We start from the raw sequence: 16,276 nt of genomic DNA, 5'->3' as shown, positions 1-16,276 counted from the left end.
GATCGGATATTAAGATATAAGCAACAACTGAACCAAGACGATGAACATGTTGAATCTCTCGAAATCTATGTAGAAATTTCCCCGTCGCTCGACGAAGGCGCGCGCTAGATATTGGGATCCTCCCCGTCAGCGCCTTCGATGTGTACGCCGGGAAAGTTTCCCTGTCTTTCTTTATTTTCATATGGGTCAACAGCGATAGTTCCGTTATTCTTCATCGACTTCAGCGTACTAACAAAGACTTCTCCCTGTCAATCTACAGAGAATGGGTGATTCTGAGAAACTGGAAATCGATGTTCTGTCATCGAGCACCATCTCGAAACGGATCTTCAACGAGAGCTTCGGTGCCCTGCCGACAAAGACGGAGTCTATATGGATTGGCAGCGAAACCTTGGGGATATCTGGGTAGAGTCTCTCGATCTGAATACTCTGCTTATTCTGTATTACTCTGACATCATCAAGGTGGTTACAGCAGCATACTCGGGAAAATCCACTGATTTTCGCGTGGTATTTCAGGTGGTACAAGTATCGCTGCTCGTTCGATTTGCCCGCAAGCCTCGACAAGTTCCTGTACGTAGTCGATCACTTCTGCAAGATGTTCCAGGGCGACGCCCGTATAGACGCCGATGCCCTGATGGAAGATATCGTTAGCGAGGTCGAAAGTGACTACAAATACGCGAAAGTTCATCATTTTGCTCTGGGGGCTTGGACGGGTCTGAGCCGCTTCATCGAGAGGTTCACGAGTCATAAACCTGACAGTGCCTCTAGGTCTATCAGTCGAATACAGGCTAGCTTCTTCCATGACCGGAGGTTTCTTGAGATATACTTCGAAGACAAGATCGCGGGTTCGAAGAAGAACGATGTCTACAAACTGAAAATCGCCTATGAGGACATCACGCAAATAGTTCTGAAGAGGGAGTTGAGACATCTTGACGCTTTCTATGATATAAGCCGCAAGAAGGAGCCCACGGACGTCTTCATGCACGTCAAGAAAATCGCAGCGTATAGATGGAGCGATCCGGTGAAGGAGGCTTATGAGTATTTTTTCGACGGCGAATGGGAAAGAACACCGAATTTCGGTGGGTTGAAAGGTCCAACTTACTGCGGTTGCGTTGGGACTGCTAATGCAGTCAAGCTAAGACTAGATTCTAAAATTGGTTACCCCATGGACGCCATCTATGGTCTCCTGGGTGCAGCCAGCGCACCCGTTTATTTCGCAAGCGTTGTTACGCTCGACATGCCGAAAAATCCTCAACCACTCGCCCATGACAAGGCGTCGCCAGATATTCGATGGGCTCTGTCTTGCATACACAGCCTCTCGCCTGAGATTTCTCTGAAAATGGCCCTGGAGGGGAACAGCAAAGAGATTCAGGAAACTCTCGTCGCGTGCGCGAAAGAAGACAGCTCCTCGCTCGCGAGGGCCCTATACGACATCTACTTCAACCTTTGCAATTATCCACTGATCGACATGAAGCTAGCGATCAAGGATTCCTTCTCCAGCGCAAGAAAAGGCAAAAGTTCAAGGACCAGCATCATCAATCAAAAGTTGCCCCAGGACCTTTATCTCGTGAAGAGAGCCATCGTTTGTCCCAGTAAGACCATTGTGAAACCGCCAACGGTTGTGAGGGTCAGCGCTCTACTGCGTAGTGTCGACCCGGAGAAAGTTATGTTGGTGGATGTTAGGGACGACGATGGGACGAGATTGCGTTTCAACACTCAGAATGAAGCAAGAACCTTTATTCAGGTGTCCATCGCAGAGAAAATCAAGAGGGGCATCAAAATCGCGGGGAAAACTTACTATTTCCTCGGCAACTCCAAAAGTCAAGCGGAAGACTTTAGTTTCTGGGCGTACGCGATTGAGAAGGGGGATACGGACACCATATCTTCGGTGAGGGAGCGACTCGGCATCACGGGGAATCTCGCCAGGAGAATAGCTGTTCAAGATCTCGTTTTCGCCGAAGCTCTGGGGGCTGTCTCCATCGATCCTTCGTGGGTCAGCGAAGAAAGTGAAGACGTCCCAGCTGCGTCAGACTTCAAGCATGGCATTGGCCGCATATCGGAGGCGGCTCTTCGCACGGTCGTCGAAAACTGTCATTGGAGCAGAACTCTTTGTTCGGCTATTCGCGTGATTCACGGGGGTCGTAGAGGCACCCTCGTCTACGACCCTTCTCTCGAGGGTTCGAGAATAATTTACAGGAAATCCCAGACGGTCATCAGAAGCGAAGATTCTACGCTCTATCTGATCGGGAGGAGTGAGATGAAGAATGCCGCCTTCGACAGAACCTTGATCTCCACGCTGAGCAGCAAGGCCGACGGACTCACAGAAGAGTTCTCGGTCGAGGATTTCTTGACTCCCTTGTATGAGCTGCTGACGGAGCCGCTATCCTTGTATTCGACGGGAGCTCGAGTGAAGCGAGTCGCCGCGGAGCCGGTCCTGGATCACATTTTCAGGAAAGGAGAGGATTTGTACGGATACGACAAACGCGGCGATGGTTTGTTCCGCCAAGCAGTTCGCTGCAAAGCGCTGAAGGCTCTCCGAGACCTGAAGAAGCTCAAGCAGCATATGACGAATGCGTACGAAATAATGCCCGTCGTGGATGAGCTCGGACTCTTAGAGGAAGGCGAAGTATTCATTCAAGTTTCCTCACCTGGAGGTGATCTCCGTGTTCTCAGCGGGGACCTTGTCTTGGCTCGGAAGGATGCCATGCACCTCGAGGAATTCCGGCGGGTCACCGCAGTCAATCGCCCAGACGTTGTCGGGGCGCTTGGACACTTATTCAATTGTGTAGTTTTGCCGTCCAAAGGTGGCTCGAGACCGCTGGAATTCCTGGCGAGAGAGGCGAGTTATGCGGGGGAATCAGACATCATCCTGATCGCCAGCCATCCTGATGAAGAGCCCGCGTTCCTCTTCAAGAGAAACGATCCACCGCGCTCCACGTCAATCGCCGTGGGTTCCGAAGTTGATGCCAGCTGTGATACAGAAACCCACTACTTCAATTATTTGGCCTATGTGAGCTTCAATGATTTCGAAGAAGTTTTCTGTGCTCTGGCCGACTCCCTCCCGCAACATGCGTCGTCCGAAAGCTGCATTCGGGTGGGAGTTCAACGGCGTCTCCTGGATAAGTATCGGCGCGGAGGGAGAGAGGTCGCTCCTCTTCCCAAAGTCGTGAACTTTCCTCATTTCTTGGAGAAAATCAGCGATCGGAGAACTTATTGCTCAGCACGTCCTTTGGGACATATCTACCGGAAAGGGAGGTTGATCGATACTGAATACTTCGAAGATACGCAAATGATGACTGAGGATCTAACCTTCCAACATGAGTTGAGAGTGGAAGGCTCCGAAGCGTTCGCTGAAATCGCGGCTCGGGACATTCGGCAATTCAGGGGAGACCTTGAGGGAATCGCGTCGTTGTATGGGATCTCAGTCGACGAAGTTCTCACCGGTTAGTATTCAAAATCGCGCGATGAGACTTATTCCGCGCGATGAGATTGAAGCGCGATGAGCACTTGAATTTTCTCCATCTCATTATGGTCGCTCTCGCAGGTACGATCTTCTCGGACCGTGGACAGCACTCCTCGAATGAACGCAGGAGTGATATCGAGGCCGCAGTGAAGCTTCAAGTGAAGCACTTGGCCTTAATCTGCAGACGAAAATTTAAAAAAGGCATGGAGAAGGCTTCGGAGCTTGAAGTTCTGCAGAAAATATCTGCTTACTATGTTGCGTCTCGAGACTTCCCTAAGGATGGGGGCTATGCGTTCCCCTGGATGCTTCCAGATCTCATGCAAGGTCTCATCGCGCATTTAGACCCGCAGGTGAGTTCCTCATGATCAAACCCCTGGAGTGATCTCTCGAAGGTCGAGGTCGATTCCAATGACGATTCCTCTCCTCTCTCCCTCAGCCTCCGCCCATCCCGGAGTCGGAAGTTTCGAGGAAGCTCCTCGCGTCCGTAGCTGGCTGCAGAGCTCCAAAGCTCACAACGCTCACGAATATCCACACTATTCTAGACAGGTGAGGTCGGAGTGCCTTCAAGCTGGATCCAGTCCACATTCTGCTCGAGGACTGAGTTTTCTGGAGCAGCTTTCTCGTTTTCAGATGGATACGGGTGAACAAAAACATATGCGCCGTTTCTCGCGGAGACTCAGAATACTTTAGCGACAAGTTCTGTGACTTCGTGGAGCAAGCTCACGGAAAAGCCTTCGAGAAACTCGTTGGTCCCGAGGACAAAGTAAACTGTTCTCCCCAGCTAATCAACAACCCTCTAGGTCTGCTGGCGGAAACACTCCGGTGAGTCTGAATCCCCTGCCCGCATCGACTCGAGATCGTCCTACAACAATCATCACCCCGTCGCGGGTTCTAACGTCGTATCTTCCTCCGTAGGCACATGTTGTTCGTCTCCGCGAAAGACACCGATAAGAAGTTCGGGAGGGAGCAACTGTTCATGATGTCCCTGCAAACGCTGCTGTTGAACACTCTGGCGAAGATAACAGCTACCTGTTCGCTCCGAAGCTTGTTAGATCCCACGAAGATTCTCCGAGATACGGTAAGCAATCATTTTTCGTAGTCTAGACTCCACTATCGATTCTTCTCCGGACTTCTTCTCAGAGGGCCGAGCTTGCTTTCCAGCTTGTGAGTCACCGGATTCTCCTACCCTTGAGCATGAAAGACGACAAGTATATCCGGGCGACTCAGGGCGATCTACAGAAGTGTGAAACGAAGCTTTGTGAAATGACCGGTTGCCGCCGAGCCAGGATACGATTGGTGCCCAGACTTGAGACATCAGAGTGTGATTACGAAGAAATCATAGCCACGGGCACGTGGTTCACTGTCGCCAATCTGGAATACGTCGTCCTACAGCCTGACTACCGAGCGATTCTCATCAATATATTCAGAAACAATGAGAGGTTGGGTCTGCAGGCTTTGCGACTTGCTGATGAATAAAGTATCTGCTGCTCAGAAGACTCCAAAGTGCTTTCCTGTGAGCTGCTCGAGGGCTTCTTACACACAGAGCCCACGCCGGAGTCATGCAGTACACGAGCAGAATGTATTTTGGCCTGATTATTTCTCGTTCGAAGCATTCGCCCTCCGTGAATAAACGGCTGAGGCTTAACGCTTTACCGAATAGAACATCGATCATACTCAAGCCACATGATCCATTCGATCCGAACCACTGATTTCTCAGTTGAATGATGATTAAGAATGATGGCATTGAACATCGCGGATATCCTACAATCTTACATCTTGGTCGTGCGCACGTCGATGATGTTTCGACATGTCGACGGTCGACAGCGGCAGCCGGGAACTCCTCTTGGGGGCGAGGCTGCTCCATGTGACCTCGATCCAGCTCGAAAAGATGTTACATTCACCAGGCTGTTGGCAACCTACTTCAGGCACGCAACCTAACCGGTCCTCCGGGCTCGGGTGAGCCGAAGAGATGCGAATTTGTGGAACAATGTTCATAACCATGTCGACCTCACCATATGTTTGTAGAAGGATGTTAAATGCAGAGAATGATCTTCACGAAATCGCGGCTCTTGAAAGTCTTTATTATTATCTGAGGGTTATTTTCACCGCATATCTCGATGCCGAAGTCAGACATCTCTGTGGAGGGATGATGATGGCCCTGGAGTCCGACCACCACAAAGCTCCTCGAAAATATCTTCGTTCGCCACGCATATGGTCGCCCGTCGACCATGGAGGCGGAATCCATGCATTGCGAGAGTCCGGTCGAAATCGCTGTAATTTTTCATTTTTAGAAAATAGCAAGAAACTTCGTTCGCTCGTCTCGTCGGCTCGTAGATATCCTCCAGTTTGACGAACTCCAGGACATCGCAGATGTGTTCGGGTCGAACCCTAAAATTCAATCCGAGGACAACCAATATCAGATCCGACGGTCTCGGTTCCGCGCGACCCGCCAGAACCGGTCCGCAGCGTGGCAGATTATATCGCAATGGCGGCATCCTAGACTCGGCGAATGGGTGAGAAATGGTCGCCCGGCAGAAATCAGCCTTCGTCGCCGACTGGACATACACTCGCGCCTCCCCGAAAAATGCACCGTCCAATTCGAGGGCCAACTTGGCGTCCCCGACGGTACCAAATTTCAGAAATATGGCTGGGTGATCTGGCTTCTCGAAAAGGTACCTGATTCTGGCATTCCGCAAAGGCAGGCCGAAGAAAAAGTGCTTAATGTCGAAAAGGTTCGGAAGATCCGAGAAACCCCACAATTTCACGTATCTGATGTCTTCATGGGATTCGACCGTCGCATCCAACGGCGAGAGGCTCGGGAAACTGGGTGGGATCGCCCCGTGCGTTGTTCCTGCGTCGGACACTCCGCTCTTGCTCGTCCTAATAAGCCCCGAAATCAGTCGATACAAATCATCATGGGTCAGGGCGCGCGACCATTCGCCCTCTGGTCCGGTACAGGCGGATTGCTCAACGATCGAATTCACTAATCTGTCGAGTTCGCTTCGCAGCAGTTCGATAGTCCTTGCCGGAAATCTGAGATTATTTTCAGCACGACATGAGCTTGACCCTCTACTCCCGTTCCGGACAGATGCTGACAGTCTCTTAACTCGACGTCCAGGGGTATCGCGGCGTCTCCTCGGACGTATTTCTCCCTGTTCACTGCTAGAGTCGCCATCATTCGAATCACCAAGGAGCCTCGGCGAAGCACTCGCCGCGTCCGAGGTACTCTCGGGATAAGCGTGGAACTCTTCAAAACTGCTCATGAGAATACTGACCCGACATCCACGGATTTTCTGACCAGTCATAGCGACTGCGCGGTTACAGTCTTCAACGCACGAGAAGAAAACGAATGCGACGCTCCTGGACCTGGTCCCCAGAATGTTCACCGCGCGTGGAGGAGCGACCCGATTGAAGAAGTCCCTCACATCGCTAATGAAAGCGTCTTGGGGTAGGTCCAGCATTTTAACCACGTTGTCGTCCATCTCGTTCGTTCGGCTATGCTCGCGAAAGTGAAGCTCTTAACAGGAATCGGAGTGTCACTTGGATTCCATCCAGAGCATCGACCCGATGCGGCTGGGAACTGCGGCGGCCTGTCCTCTTCGAGCTCGGCTCAGAATGAGCGGGAACCCGATGACGCGGATGGTTTCGTGCACTTGAAGCAGGGAGGTGCGCGGTCTTCTACGACACGTCTGGACACTTCTATGGCGAGGCGTCGCGGGACGTATACAATACTCGGTGTACTGGTTCGACGGCTTGAGGTATCGGAGGTCGTCTTGAAACTAAAAATTAGTGCGATTCTCTCCGACCGATGTTCACGCAGTTCGCTTCCGAAATCCCAAACTTAGAGAGAGCATGTGGTCCTCGCATTGATGTTGAGCGAGAAATGTTCATGAATCTCGCAGCTCATGCACATGAGGTTCGGACCTGCCTCTGACTCGTGACGAGAAGGGAAAACGGTGGAAACTTCTGGCGTGACATCAGCGATGTGCCGAGCTGCGAGACTTCGAGCGCGAAATTCCCACAGTCAAAAGTCGTATCAGAAATAGTGATGAAAGAGGAAACCATACCGAGAAAACTCATTCTTCCGAGGCCTTCTCCATCAAGCGCATAAGAGGAAGGGCTCCACACTTTGCTCGGGCGGCCTAAATTTTCGTTACCCACGAAAAACGGACGGGATGCTATGGCGAACGGGTAGCTCTACTGAACCAGCGTAGTGCGTTCAAGAGGATCCATCGAGGGGCGGTCGAAGCCGCTCGAGCCCCGCGAATCTCACGGGTCTGATCCGCGAATCCGCCAGGAGGCCTAGTCGAGCTCGAGAGGAGTCGGGGAAGTCATCTAGAGTCAAATGTGTTGGCTGGACTTCCGAGAAAACCTTCCGCCTCGAAGTACCATTTGGCAGCTCTCGATGCCGCGTGAAGAAATCGTGGGGAGTTATCCCAGCATCAAGTCTTGTACCAGACTTCAGCATCCCGTTCATGGCATGCGAGCCCCTGGGAAGACCCACCGAGTCATTTGCAGTTCTTGGTGACCTCTACCTGCGACCTGTGCGAAACAGTTTGTAAAATATAGCTTCCGAATTTTTCTCTCGGCGCTGATCACTCTCGACGGAAGCTTCGGAGGGAAAATTCATTGATTGATTAGTTGACTATAATCAAGATAGATAATTATCTATTGACCCTTCGTGAAAATATTCAATTCCGAACGGAGAGAGACCCTAGTATACGGGGCGATGGTTCAGCTGGTCATTGATGATCGCGGTTTTGCGACTTGGCCGTCTGGGTTGTCAATGACGCATGAGACGCTCCCCGTGGAATCAACGAGACACTCCCCGACCCGGCAACCTATTTCGCCAGCGAAGTTTGTCAAGATATTCTCCAGCTCCAAAATTATTGCGGAACGACAGTCGAGAAATGAATCTCCGTAGCACCATGTCAAGACCATCTTTCAAGCGAGCTGATTTTGGAAGCCAAAGAACCGCCTTGAATATTTTTTGCTTTCGTCAACGTTCGTCCTCGAATGGAACAAACGGAGAGTGACCAATAACGAAACTTCCGGAGACTCCATTGGCCATTCGGCAAATAATAGTGTATGTCGTGGCGCGAGACCCAGCGTGTTTCGTCGGTGGCTCCGAGGGATGAATACCATGCTTTCCAAACGACCGGGTTCGTTCTGTATTCGACTTCATGTATTCAGTTCGAAGAATTCGCTCTCGGTGACAAAGTCGCTCCGGGAGGTGAAAACTCTGCCGGGGCTTTTCTACCTCGCCATCAGCTGAATAAAGATTATAAGGGCTCGGACCATCACCCACCTAGCCTCGGACCAGCGTCGTCATGACTTCAGGAACTCGAGCCGAAGGAAGGAAACCGAACGCCCGATCACGCCCATTCGTCCGGGAAGATCATCCGCATCATCTTGTCCACGTACAGCACGTAGCAGGTATTATTCGAATGGAGGCAGCGGGCGATCACGCGAAGGTAGGTGTGACGGCTGTCAATTTTCAATGAGCTGCGCAAGGCAGTACAATTCGACTCTCCGGGGTCCTTAGCGGTCCTCTCGGCATCGATCTGCACAATCGCGAATATTGCATAGTCTCACCCTTGATATCAAAACCTTCTTCGTCTGCATGAATCGTGTTGAAGTTACTAGAAATAATCTCGAATGTTGAATATTATATTCATGTTAGGCATGTAGTTCCGGGATACTGGACCGGGGCGAAATTCTAAACCGAGTCTTGTCCAGTATTTCCGGAGAAGATGGGACTTACCGAGAAGCTTGAAATCGACGTTCTGTCAACGGACAAGATCTCGAAGAAGATTTTCAACGAGAAGTTCGGAGCTGAACCGCCGAGTACAGAGCTCATCCGGATTGAGAGCGACACCTTGGGAATATCGGGGTACGTACTTCTACACCTGAAGTTCTCATAACGAGCGCTATCGAGTCGGAATCACCAATGAAATCGGATGAGCCCGCACATTTCGGGAAGGCTGCTGATTTCTGCATGAACATTCCAGGTGGTACAAGTATCGGTGCTCTTTCGATTTACCCCCAAGCCTCGACAAGTTCCTGTACGTTGTTGACCGCTTCTGCCATTTGTTTGAAGGCGACGCGCGCATAGACGCCGATCCTCTGATAGAAGATATCGAGGACGAGGTCGAAAGTGAGCACAAGTTCGCGAAAGTCCATCATTTTGCTCTGGGGGCTTGGATGGGTCTGAGCCGCTTCATCGAAAGATTCTCAAGTCAACGAAATGACAGCGTATGCAGGTCAATCAGTCGCATCCAGGCCAGTTTCTTCTATGATAGACGTTTCATGGAGATTTACTTCGAAGACCACATGGCAGGTCACAAGAGGCACGATGTTTACAAACTGAAGATCGCATACGAAGACATCACGCAAATCGTTATAAAGAAGGAGCTAAGGAATCGCGACGCCTTCCACGGGATCAGCAACAAGAAAGAACCCAAGAGCTTATTCTTGCACGTCAAGAAAATCGCAGCCTACAGGTGGAGCGACCAAGAGAAAGAGGCCTATGAGTACTTTTTCGACGGTGAATGGGAAAGAACGCCGAATTTCGGCGCGCTGAAAGGTCCAACTTACTGCGGATGTGTGGGAACTGCCACTGTTGTCAAATTCAAACTGGATCCGGAATCCACGAGAGGAGAGAATCGCATGGACGCCATTTATGGTCTTCTCGGAGCAGCGAACGCGCCCGTGTATTTCGCGAATGTTCTGACGGTCGGTATGCCGAAAAATGTCCAACCTCTCGCCTGTGACAAGGCTCCGCAGGAGATACGATGGGCTCTGTCCTGCATACACAGTCTCTCGCCTGAGATTTCTCTGAAGATGGCTCTGGAGGGGAATAGCAAAGAGATTCAGGAAATCCTCGTCACTTGTGCGAAAGAAGACAGCTCTTCTCTCGCGAGTGCCCTATACAATATCTACTTTAATCTTCATAACTATTCATTGATTGATATTGAGCTGGCGATCAAGGATTCCTTCTCGAGCGCAAGAAAAGGCAAAAGTTCAGGGACCAGCATCATCAATCAAAAGTTGCCCCAGGACCTTTATCTCGTGAAGAGAGCCATCGTTTGTCCCAGTAAGACCATTGTGAAACCGCCAACGGTTGTGAGGGTCAGCGCTCTACTGCGTAGTGTCGACCCGGAGAAAGTTATGTTGGTGGATGTTAGGGACGACGATGGGACGAGATTGCGTTTCAACACTCAGAATGAAGCAAGAACCTTTATTCAGGTGTCCATCGCAGAGAAAATCAAGAGGGGCATCAAAATCGACGGGGAAAACTTACTATTTCCTCGGCAACTCCAAAAGTCAAGCGGAAGACTTTAGTTTCTGGGCGTACGCGATTGAGAAGGGGGATACGGACACCATATCTTCGGTGAGGGAGCGACTCGGCATCACGGGGAATCTCGCAAGGAGAATAGCTGTTCAAGATCTCGTTTTCGCCGAAGCTCTGGGGGCTGTCTCCATCGATCCTTCGTGGGTCAGCGAAGAAAGTGAAGACGTCCCAGCTGCGTCAGACTTCAAGCATGGCATTGGCCGCATATCGGAGGCGGCTCTTCGCACGGTCGTCGAAAACTGTCATTGGAGCAGAACTCTTTGTTCGGCTATTCGCGTGGTTCACGGGGGTCGAAGAGGCACCCTCGTCTACGACCCTTCTCTCGAGGGTTCGAGAATAATTTACAGGAAATCCCAGACAGTCATCAAAAGCGAAGATTCTACGCTCTATCTGATCGAGAGGAGTGAGATAAAGAATGCCGCCTTCGACAGAACCTTCATTTCCACGCTGAGCAGCAAGGCCGACGGACTCACAGAGGAGTTCTCTGTCGAGGATTTCTTGACTCCCTTGTATGAGCTGCTGACGGAGCCACTATCTTTGTATTCGACGGGAGCTCGAGTGAAGCGAGTCGCCGCGGAGCCGGTCCTGGATCACATTTTCAGGGAAGGAGAGGATTTGTACGGATACGACAAACGCGGCGATGGTTTGTTCCGCCAAGCAGTTCGCTGCAAAGCGCTGAAGGCTCTCCGAGACCTGAAGAAGCTCAAGCAGCATATGACGAATGCGTATGAGATAATGCCCGTCGTGGATGAGCTCGAACTCTTAGAGGAAGGCGAAGTATTCATTCAAGTTTGCTCACCTGGAGGTGATCTCCGTGTTCTCAGCGGGGACCTTGTCTTGGCTCGGAAGGATGCCATGCACCTCGAGGAATTCCGGCGGGTCACCGCAGTCAATCGCCCAGACGTTGTCGGGGCGCTTGGACACTTATTCAATTGTGTCGTTTTGCCGTCCAAAGGTGGCTCGAGACCGCTGGAATTCTTGGCGAGAGAGGCGAGTTATGCGGGGGAATCAGACATCATCCTGATCGCCAGCCATCCTGATGAGGAGCCCGCGTTCCTCTTCAAGAGAAACGATCCACCGCGCTCCACGTCAATCGCCGTGGGACCTGCAGTAGATTCCGGCTGTGATATAGAGACGCACTTTTTTAACTATTTGTCCTACGTGAGCTTCAATGATTTCGAAGAAGTTTTCTGCGCTCTGGCCGACTACCTTCCGCAACATGCGTCTTCCGAAAGCTGCATCCGAGCAGGAGCCCAACAGCGCCTCCTGGACAAGTATCGGCGCGGAGGAAGAGAGGGCGCGCCTCTCCCGAAAGTTGTCAAGTTCCCTCATTTCTTGGAGAAAATCAGCGATGGGAAAACTTATTGCTCAACTCGTCCTCTGGCTCACATCTACCAGAAGGGCAGGGCTATCGACACCAAATACTTCGAAGAAACACTAATGATGACTGACGACGTAACCTTCCAGCCCGAGTTACAAGTCGAGGGCTCCCAAGTTTTTGCTGAAGTCGCGGAACGGGATATGCGTTCATTCAAGAGGGAGCTCGGGGGCATCGCTGCCTTGCATGAAATCTCAGTCGACGAAGTTCTCACCGGTTAGTCTGAGAGACCTGATTGGGCGCAGAGTATTCGCGGAATCCCAACTTGGTTCAAACCGGAGCCGGTCATTTAAAGCACCAACCCCTCTTACAGGAACGATCTTTTCGAATCGAGGTCAATACTCCTCAAGTGAACGTAGGAGTAATATCGAGGCTACAGTGAAGCTCCAAGTGAAGCACTTGGCATTGATCTGTAGACGGAGGTTCAAGAAAGGCGTGGAGAAAGCTTCGGAGGTCGAAGTCCTGCAGAAAATATCTGCTTATTATGTTGCGTCACGAGAATTCCCGGACGGTGGGGGCTACGCCTTCCCGTGGATGCTGCCAGACTTGATGCGAAACTTGATCGAGCGCTTGGAGCCGAAGGTGAATTCATTATCCTATGTGTTTCATTAGAGCATTTATAATCCGAAGGCGATGATCGTTCTAAATGACAACTTATCCCCGCCGAAGCGGCCACTAGTTCCGGATTCTGAGCTTTTGGAAAAGCTCCGCGCATCGCTAGCTGATTGCGGAGATGTGAAGCTTGCAACGCATGCGAATATTGGGAAAATTTTAACAAAGTGAGTTCACGTCGGACGAACCGTCTTTCACTCCAACCCACTTCGAGTTCATTCGGAAATGAATTTTCTGAGAGAGCGCTCCTGTTCCCAGATGGTATCGTGTGAATCGAAATGTCTTCCCCTTTTCACCCGGCGACTCAGAGTACTTCAGCGAGAAGTTTCGTGACTTTGTGCGGCAAGCTCACGGGAAAGCTATCGAAGTTTTCGCAGGCTCTGAGGAGGAAGAGAATTGTTCTTCCCGAGTCATGAGCAATCCCCAAGATCTACTGGCGGAAACATTTCGGTGAGTGAAGTTTTGAGAAGGAATCGCGAGATTCCCTTTATCACAGTCAGCGAACACAGCGTTGTGTCTCTCATCCGCAGGCAATTTTTCCTTCTGTCCGTCGAGGAACCTATAGTGAAGTTCGGAAGAGACCAATTATTCATGATGGCCCTGCAAAGTCTGCAGTTGAATACCCTGGCCCGTATCACAGCCACCTGCTCACTCCGGACCTTGTTGGATCCGAAGAAGATAATCAGGAATACGGTAATCAAAGTAGACCCACCATTCACGTTCTAGTGTTTTCTGTCTCCCTCGATCCTCGACCGTAGAATCGTCTTACACGGTCGGCTCGCCTCGACCCTTTTATGATTTCGTCAAGAACGACTTGGGTGCAGCGAGGCGAATGAATTTAAGTGGATCTCCTCAAGTCGAGAGGCGAGTTCAGAACTGAACTCCTTCGAGAGTTGCATCCGGAGAGTTCTGATAGTCGATGTCGCTTTCCAGATCGAAAGCAAACGTATACTGCTACCCTTGGACATCAAAGACACCAAATACATACGAGCGACCGAGAGCGATCTAAGGAAATGTGAAGCGGAGCTGTGTGATTTCACCGGTTGCTGCCGAGCGAAAATACGTTTGGTGCCCAGACTCGAGACTTCGGAATGTGATTACGAGGAAATTATAGCCACTGGGACTTGGTTCGCTCTGGCGAATCTTGAAAACGTCGTTTTACAGCCAGAGTTCCGATCGGTGCGTCTCAGCATCCGGCGGAATGAAGAAAGGTTGCGCCTCCGCGATCTGCAAGCAAATGACAACTGACGAATAAAGTATCATTCGTCGAGAATTTTGAAATCTTCCTGTCCGACTCATCTCTCTCGGCGAATGAGAACATATGTACCGCTAATCCTTTCCATGACTACGAAGCCTCTCTCCCGCCGCAGTCGGTAGTGGACTTCTTTCAGATCTGGATTCTCTGTCTGCTAGATGTCTCTGTTTCAGACGTGGTCACGGTTATGCCAACAGGGACTGCAATTAGGTTGGATCCTTGGGTATAGATCCTGGATATATTGAAGAAAAAATGAGGCCGAGAAAGCCGATCGGACTGTCGTTCAGTGGATCGCGAAGTTGATAAGGCTCTCAATCGCAAAACCAAAGGGTGTCCCGTTGTTGAGTTCACTAGCGACAGGGAAAACTTGAGCAGCTCGAGTTACGCACGCGAAGTCATACGACTAGCACAGCGGCTGAAGAGTAGTCGGGGAGGAAACCCCCGATTGGAGACTTCCGGTTTCTGGCGACGGCGGTGAATAATTAGTTTCGAAGGCCGCTTCTGAGGAGCTCGGGGGAGCTTTCTGAACTCTGCTGTGATTGTTTCCTTTGCGGAATGCATCGCGATGACGGAAGACTCATTGTTTGTTCGTCTGTCTGATAGAGTGATGCCATTTTGGTATTCATGAAAACAGACTCGTTGATGAAGCTGTTAACAGAGTAATTACGCGAATAAGAACTGGCGTCGAATCGGCGAACTCACGCTGTGCCCGGGTCGAAGCATTCGGGAATGAGTCCGGAAATTCGCTCGGCGCCAATTGACGATTGTGGGGAGCTCGGATATCATTGAAACATGCAGTAGACTCCGCTGAATCGGATCGCATCGGGATAGGCCATTCATGTTCGGTAGAGCTGAGGACACGACGGAGCACGTCGATCAGGAAAACATTTCTCGGAAGAATATATAGGGGACGATGTTTCTCGACCGTAATCGGCGGCGCGGAAACGAACACAGAAGAACTCTCCTAGAATAGGAATTTGATTGTTGGAGTCGATGGACTATTGTTCGATGCGGAGCCGGACGGCAAGGTCGCAAGTTCCAAACAAACAGTCTAGCGAAAATTGTTCACACTCGAGAGATCGAGGCTGACGGCTCGAGTCGCCCTCCGAGACGGACATGATGCTAACGATCGACCTGAATGTGCGCGAGTCGCGATGGAGCAACAGGCGGGGTTTCAACCCGACTCGTTTCGGGAACGATACCTCACAATGAAGGGAACATCGATCCTGAACAGGGAAGCACTTGTCTGAGAGAGCGAGAAGGTTCTCGAGGCAGGATTCGAGGATTCTGATTCTGCTCTGAGTGAGCAGTGAATCTGACCGAGCGGACAGGACAGGGTCCACTGATTCCTTTCATAACTTGGCTGTGGGCGCGATGATTCACCCACAAATATAGGTTCGCAAGGTCGAACCCCCGGGCTCTGAACGATGGAACCCACGCATGAAGTTCTCAATGCGAGCCTTCTCGTCCTCGGAATCTATACCCACGATAATGGAATGGCGAAAGAATGGAAGTTATGAGAACTCCTAGAACCCCGATTGCTGTCTTGAGCTGACGTTGTGGATGAATGCCGGGAGATCTATAGGATCGATCGAGCGAGTCGCAAAAAAAAGATGCTCCGCTCCGACATTGTCTCGTAATTAACAGCATTTATTCTTTGGCATTCATCCGGATGGGCGTACCTAATGTATATATTTATATAACACGGACTCAATTACTTAGAAAAAAATTCTCCTCTCCAGCCGGGCAGTGCACAATCTGCAGATTGTCCGACCGACCGATTGGTGGCTGACTGTCGTGGCACCTTCCCAGCGCATAGGGTAGGCCCGTTTCCATTATATGGTAAGAGCAGGTCTGCTCAGCTTCAGATTTGTTAAACATTGACAAGCAGACGCGGGTCACATATTTCAATGACTGGCTGTGCTCGATTGGGGTTTGTTCGTCGCCATCGGAGACACAATCATGAGAAAGTCGTCTCTTTGGGCTTGAATTCAACGTAAGGATATCGAGTCACTATCGAACTTCTACCTATGGCGTCAAACAATGTTTTCCAACAAGACTTTCCACAGCCCTGCAAGCGCGCGCAGGAGTCGAAGGCATTTGCCTCGAATTCTCACGATACTGGATCTGGGTCCGGAAATGCCTGTGTACATAGAAAAGTAAGATCTCTGAACCACAATGAGGGTTCGAGTGAAGTCTTCCCCATTGACTCGAGCC

General features: G+C 50.8%; 2 protein-coding genes across 2 annotated transcripts; both read left to right on the top strand.

The window, feature by feature from the left end:
* Positions 1–262: 262 nt before the first annotated feature.
* LOC100902078 (RNA-dependent RNA polymerase 1) lies at positions 263–5,033 on the top strand. Its single transcript, XM_003745995.3, has 7 exons — positions 263–402; positions 514–3,440; positions 3,542–3,810; positions 3,897–4,006; positions 4,091–4,282; positions 4,376–4,538; positions 4,622–5,033. The coding sequence occupies exons 1-7, from the start codon at positions 263–265 to the stop codon at positions 4,934–4,936; spliced, it is 4,116 nt and encodes a 1,371-aa protein (XP_003746043.1). The 3' UTR covers positions 4,937–5,033.
* Positions 5,034–8,919: 3,886 nt separating this feature from the next.
* Positions 8,920–14,085, top strand: LOC100901929 (uncharacterized). The gene is made up of 9 exons (XM_018640517.1): positions 8,920–8,934; positions 9,200–9,353; positions 9,472–10,632; positions 10,709–12,408; positions 12,506–12,774; positions 12,862–12,971; positions 13,063–13,254; positions 13,335–13,497; positions 13,738–14,085. Exons 2-9 carry the CDS (start codon positions 9,214–9,216, stop codon positions 14,050–14,052), a joined length of 4,050 nt encoding a protein of 1,349 aa, XP_018496033.1. The 5' UTR covers positions 8,920–8,934; positions 9,200–9,213; the 3' UTR covers positions 14,053–14,085.
* The last annotated feature ends 2,191 nt before the right edge of the window (positions 14,086–16,276 follow it).

The sequence above is a fragment of the Galendromus occidentalis genome, unplaced genomic scaffold, assembly GCF_000255335.2.
Source record: "Galendromus occidentalis unplaced genomic scaffold, Mocc_1.1 scf7180000077487, whole genome shotgun sequence".
Lineage (NCBI taxonomy): Eukaryota > Metazoa > Arthropoda > Arachnida > Mesostigmata > Phytoseiidae > Galendromus > Galendromus occidentalis.
The sequence above is the reverse complement of the archived record's forward strand: the minus strand, read 5'-3'. Positions and strand labels throughout refer to the sequence as shown.

What these genes read in the sequence shown, in the direction of transcription:
- LOC100902078 (XM_003745995.3), top strand. Translation starts at nt 263, where the DNA reads ATGGGTGATTCTGAGAAACTGGAAATCGATGTTCTGTCATCGAGCACC. An exon ending in GAAACCTTGGGGATATCTGG is followed by an intron (nt 403 to 513) that starts GTAGAGTCTCTC and finishes GTGGTATTTCAG; the next exon opens with GTGGTACAAGTATCGCTGCT. An exon ending in AGTCGACGAAGTTCTCACCG is followed by an intron (nt 3,441 to 3,541) that starts GTTAGTATTCAA and finishes TCGCTCTCGCAG; the next exon opens with GTACGATCTTCTCGGACCGT.
- LOC100901929 (XM_018640517.1), top strand. Translation starts at nt 9,214, where the DNA reads ATGGGACTTACCGAGAAGCTTGAAATCGACGTTCTGTCAACGGACAAG. An exon ending in AGTCGACGAAGTTCTCACCG is followed by an intron (nt 12,409 to 12,505) that starts GTTAGTCTGAGA and finishes CCCCTCTTACAG; the next exon opens with GAACGATCTTTTCGAATCGA. An exon ending in TCGAGCGCTTGGAGCCGAAG is followed by an intron (nt 12,775 to 12,861) that starts GTGAATTCATTA and finishes TCCCCGCCGAAG; the next exon opens with CGGCCACTAGTTCCGGATTC.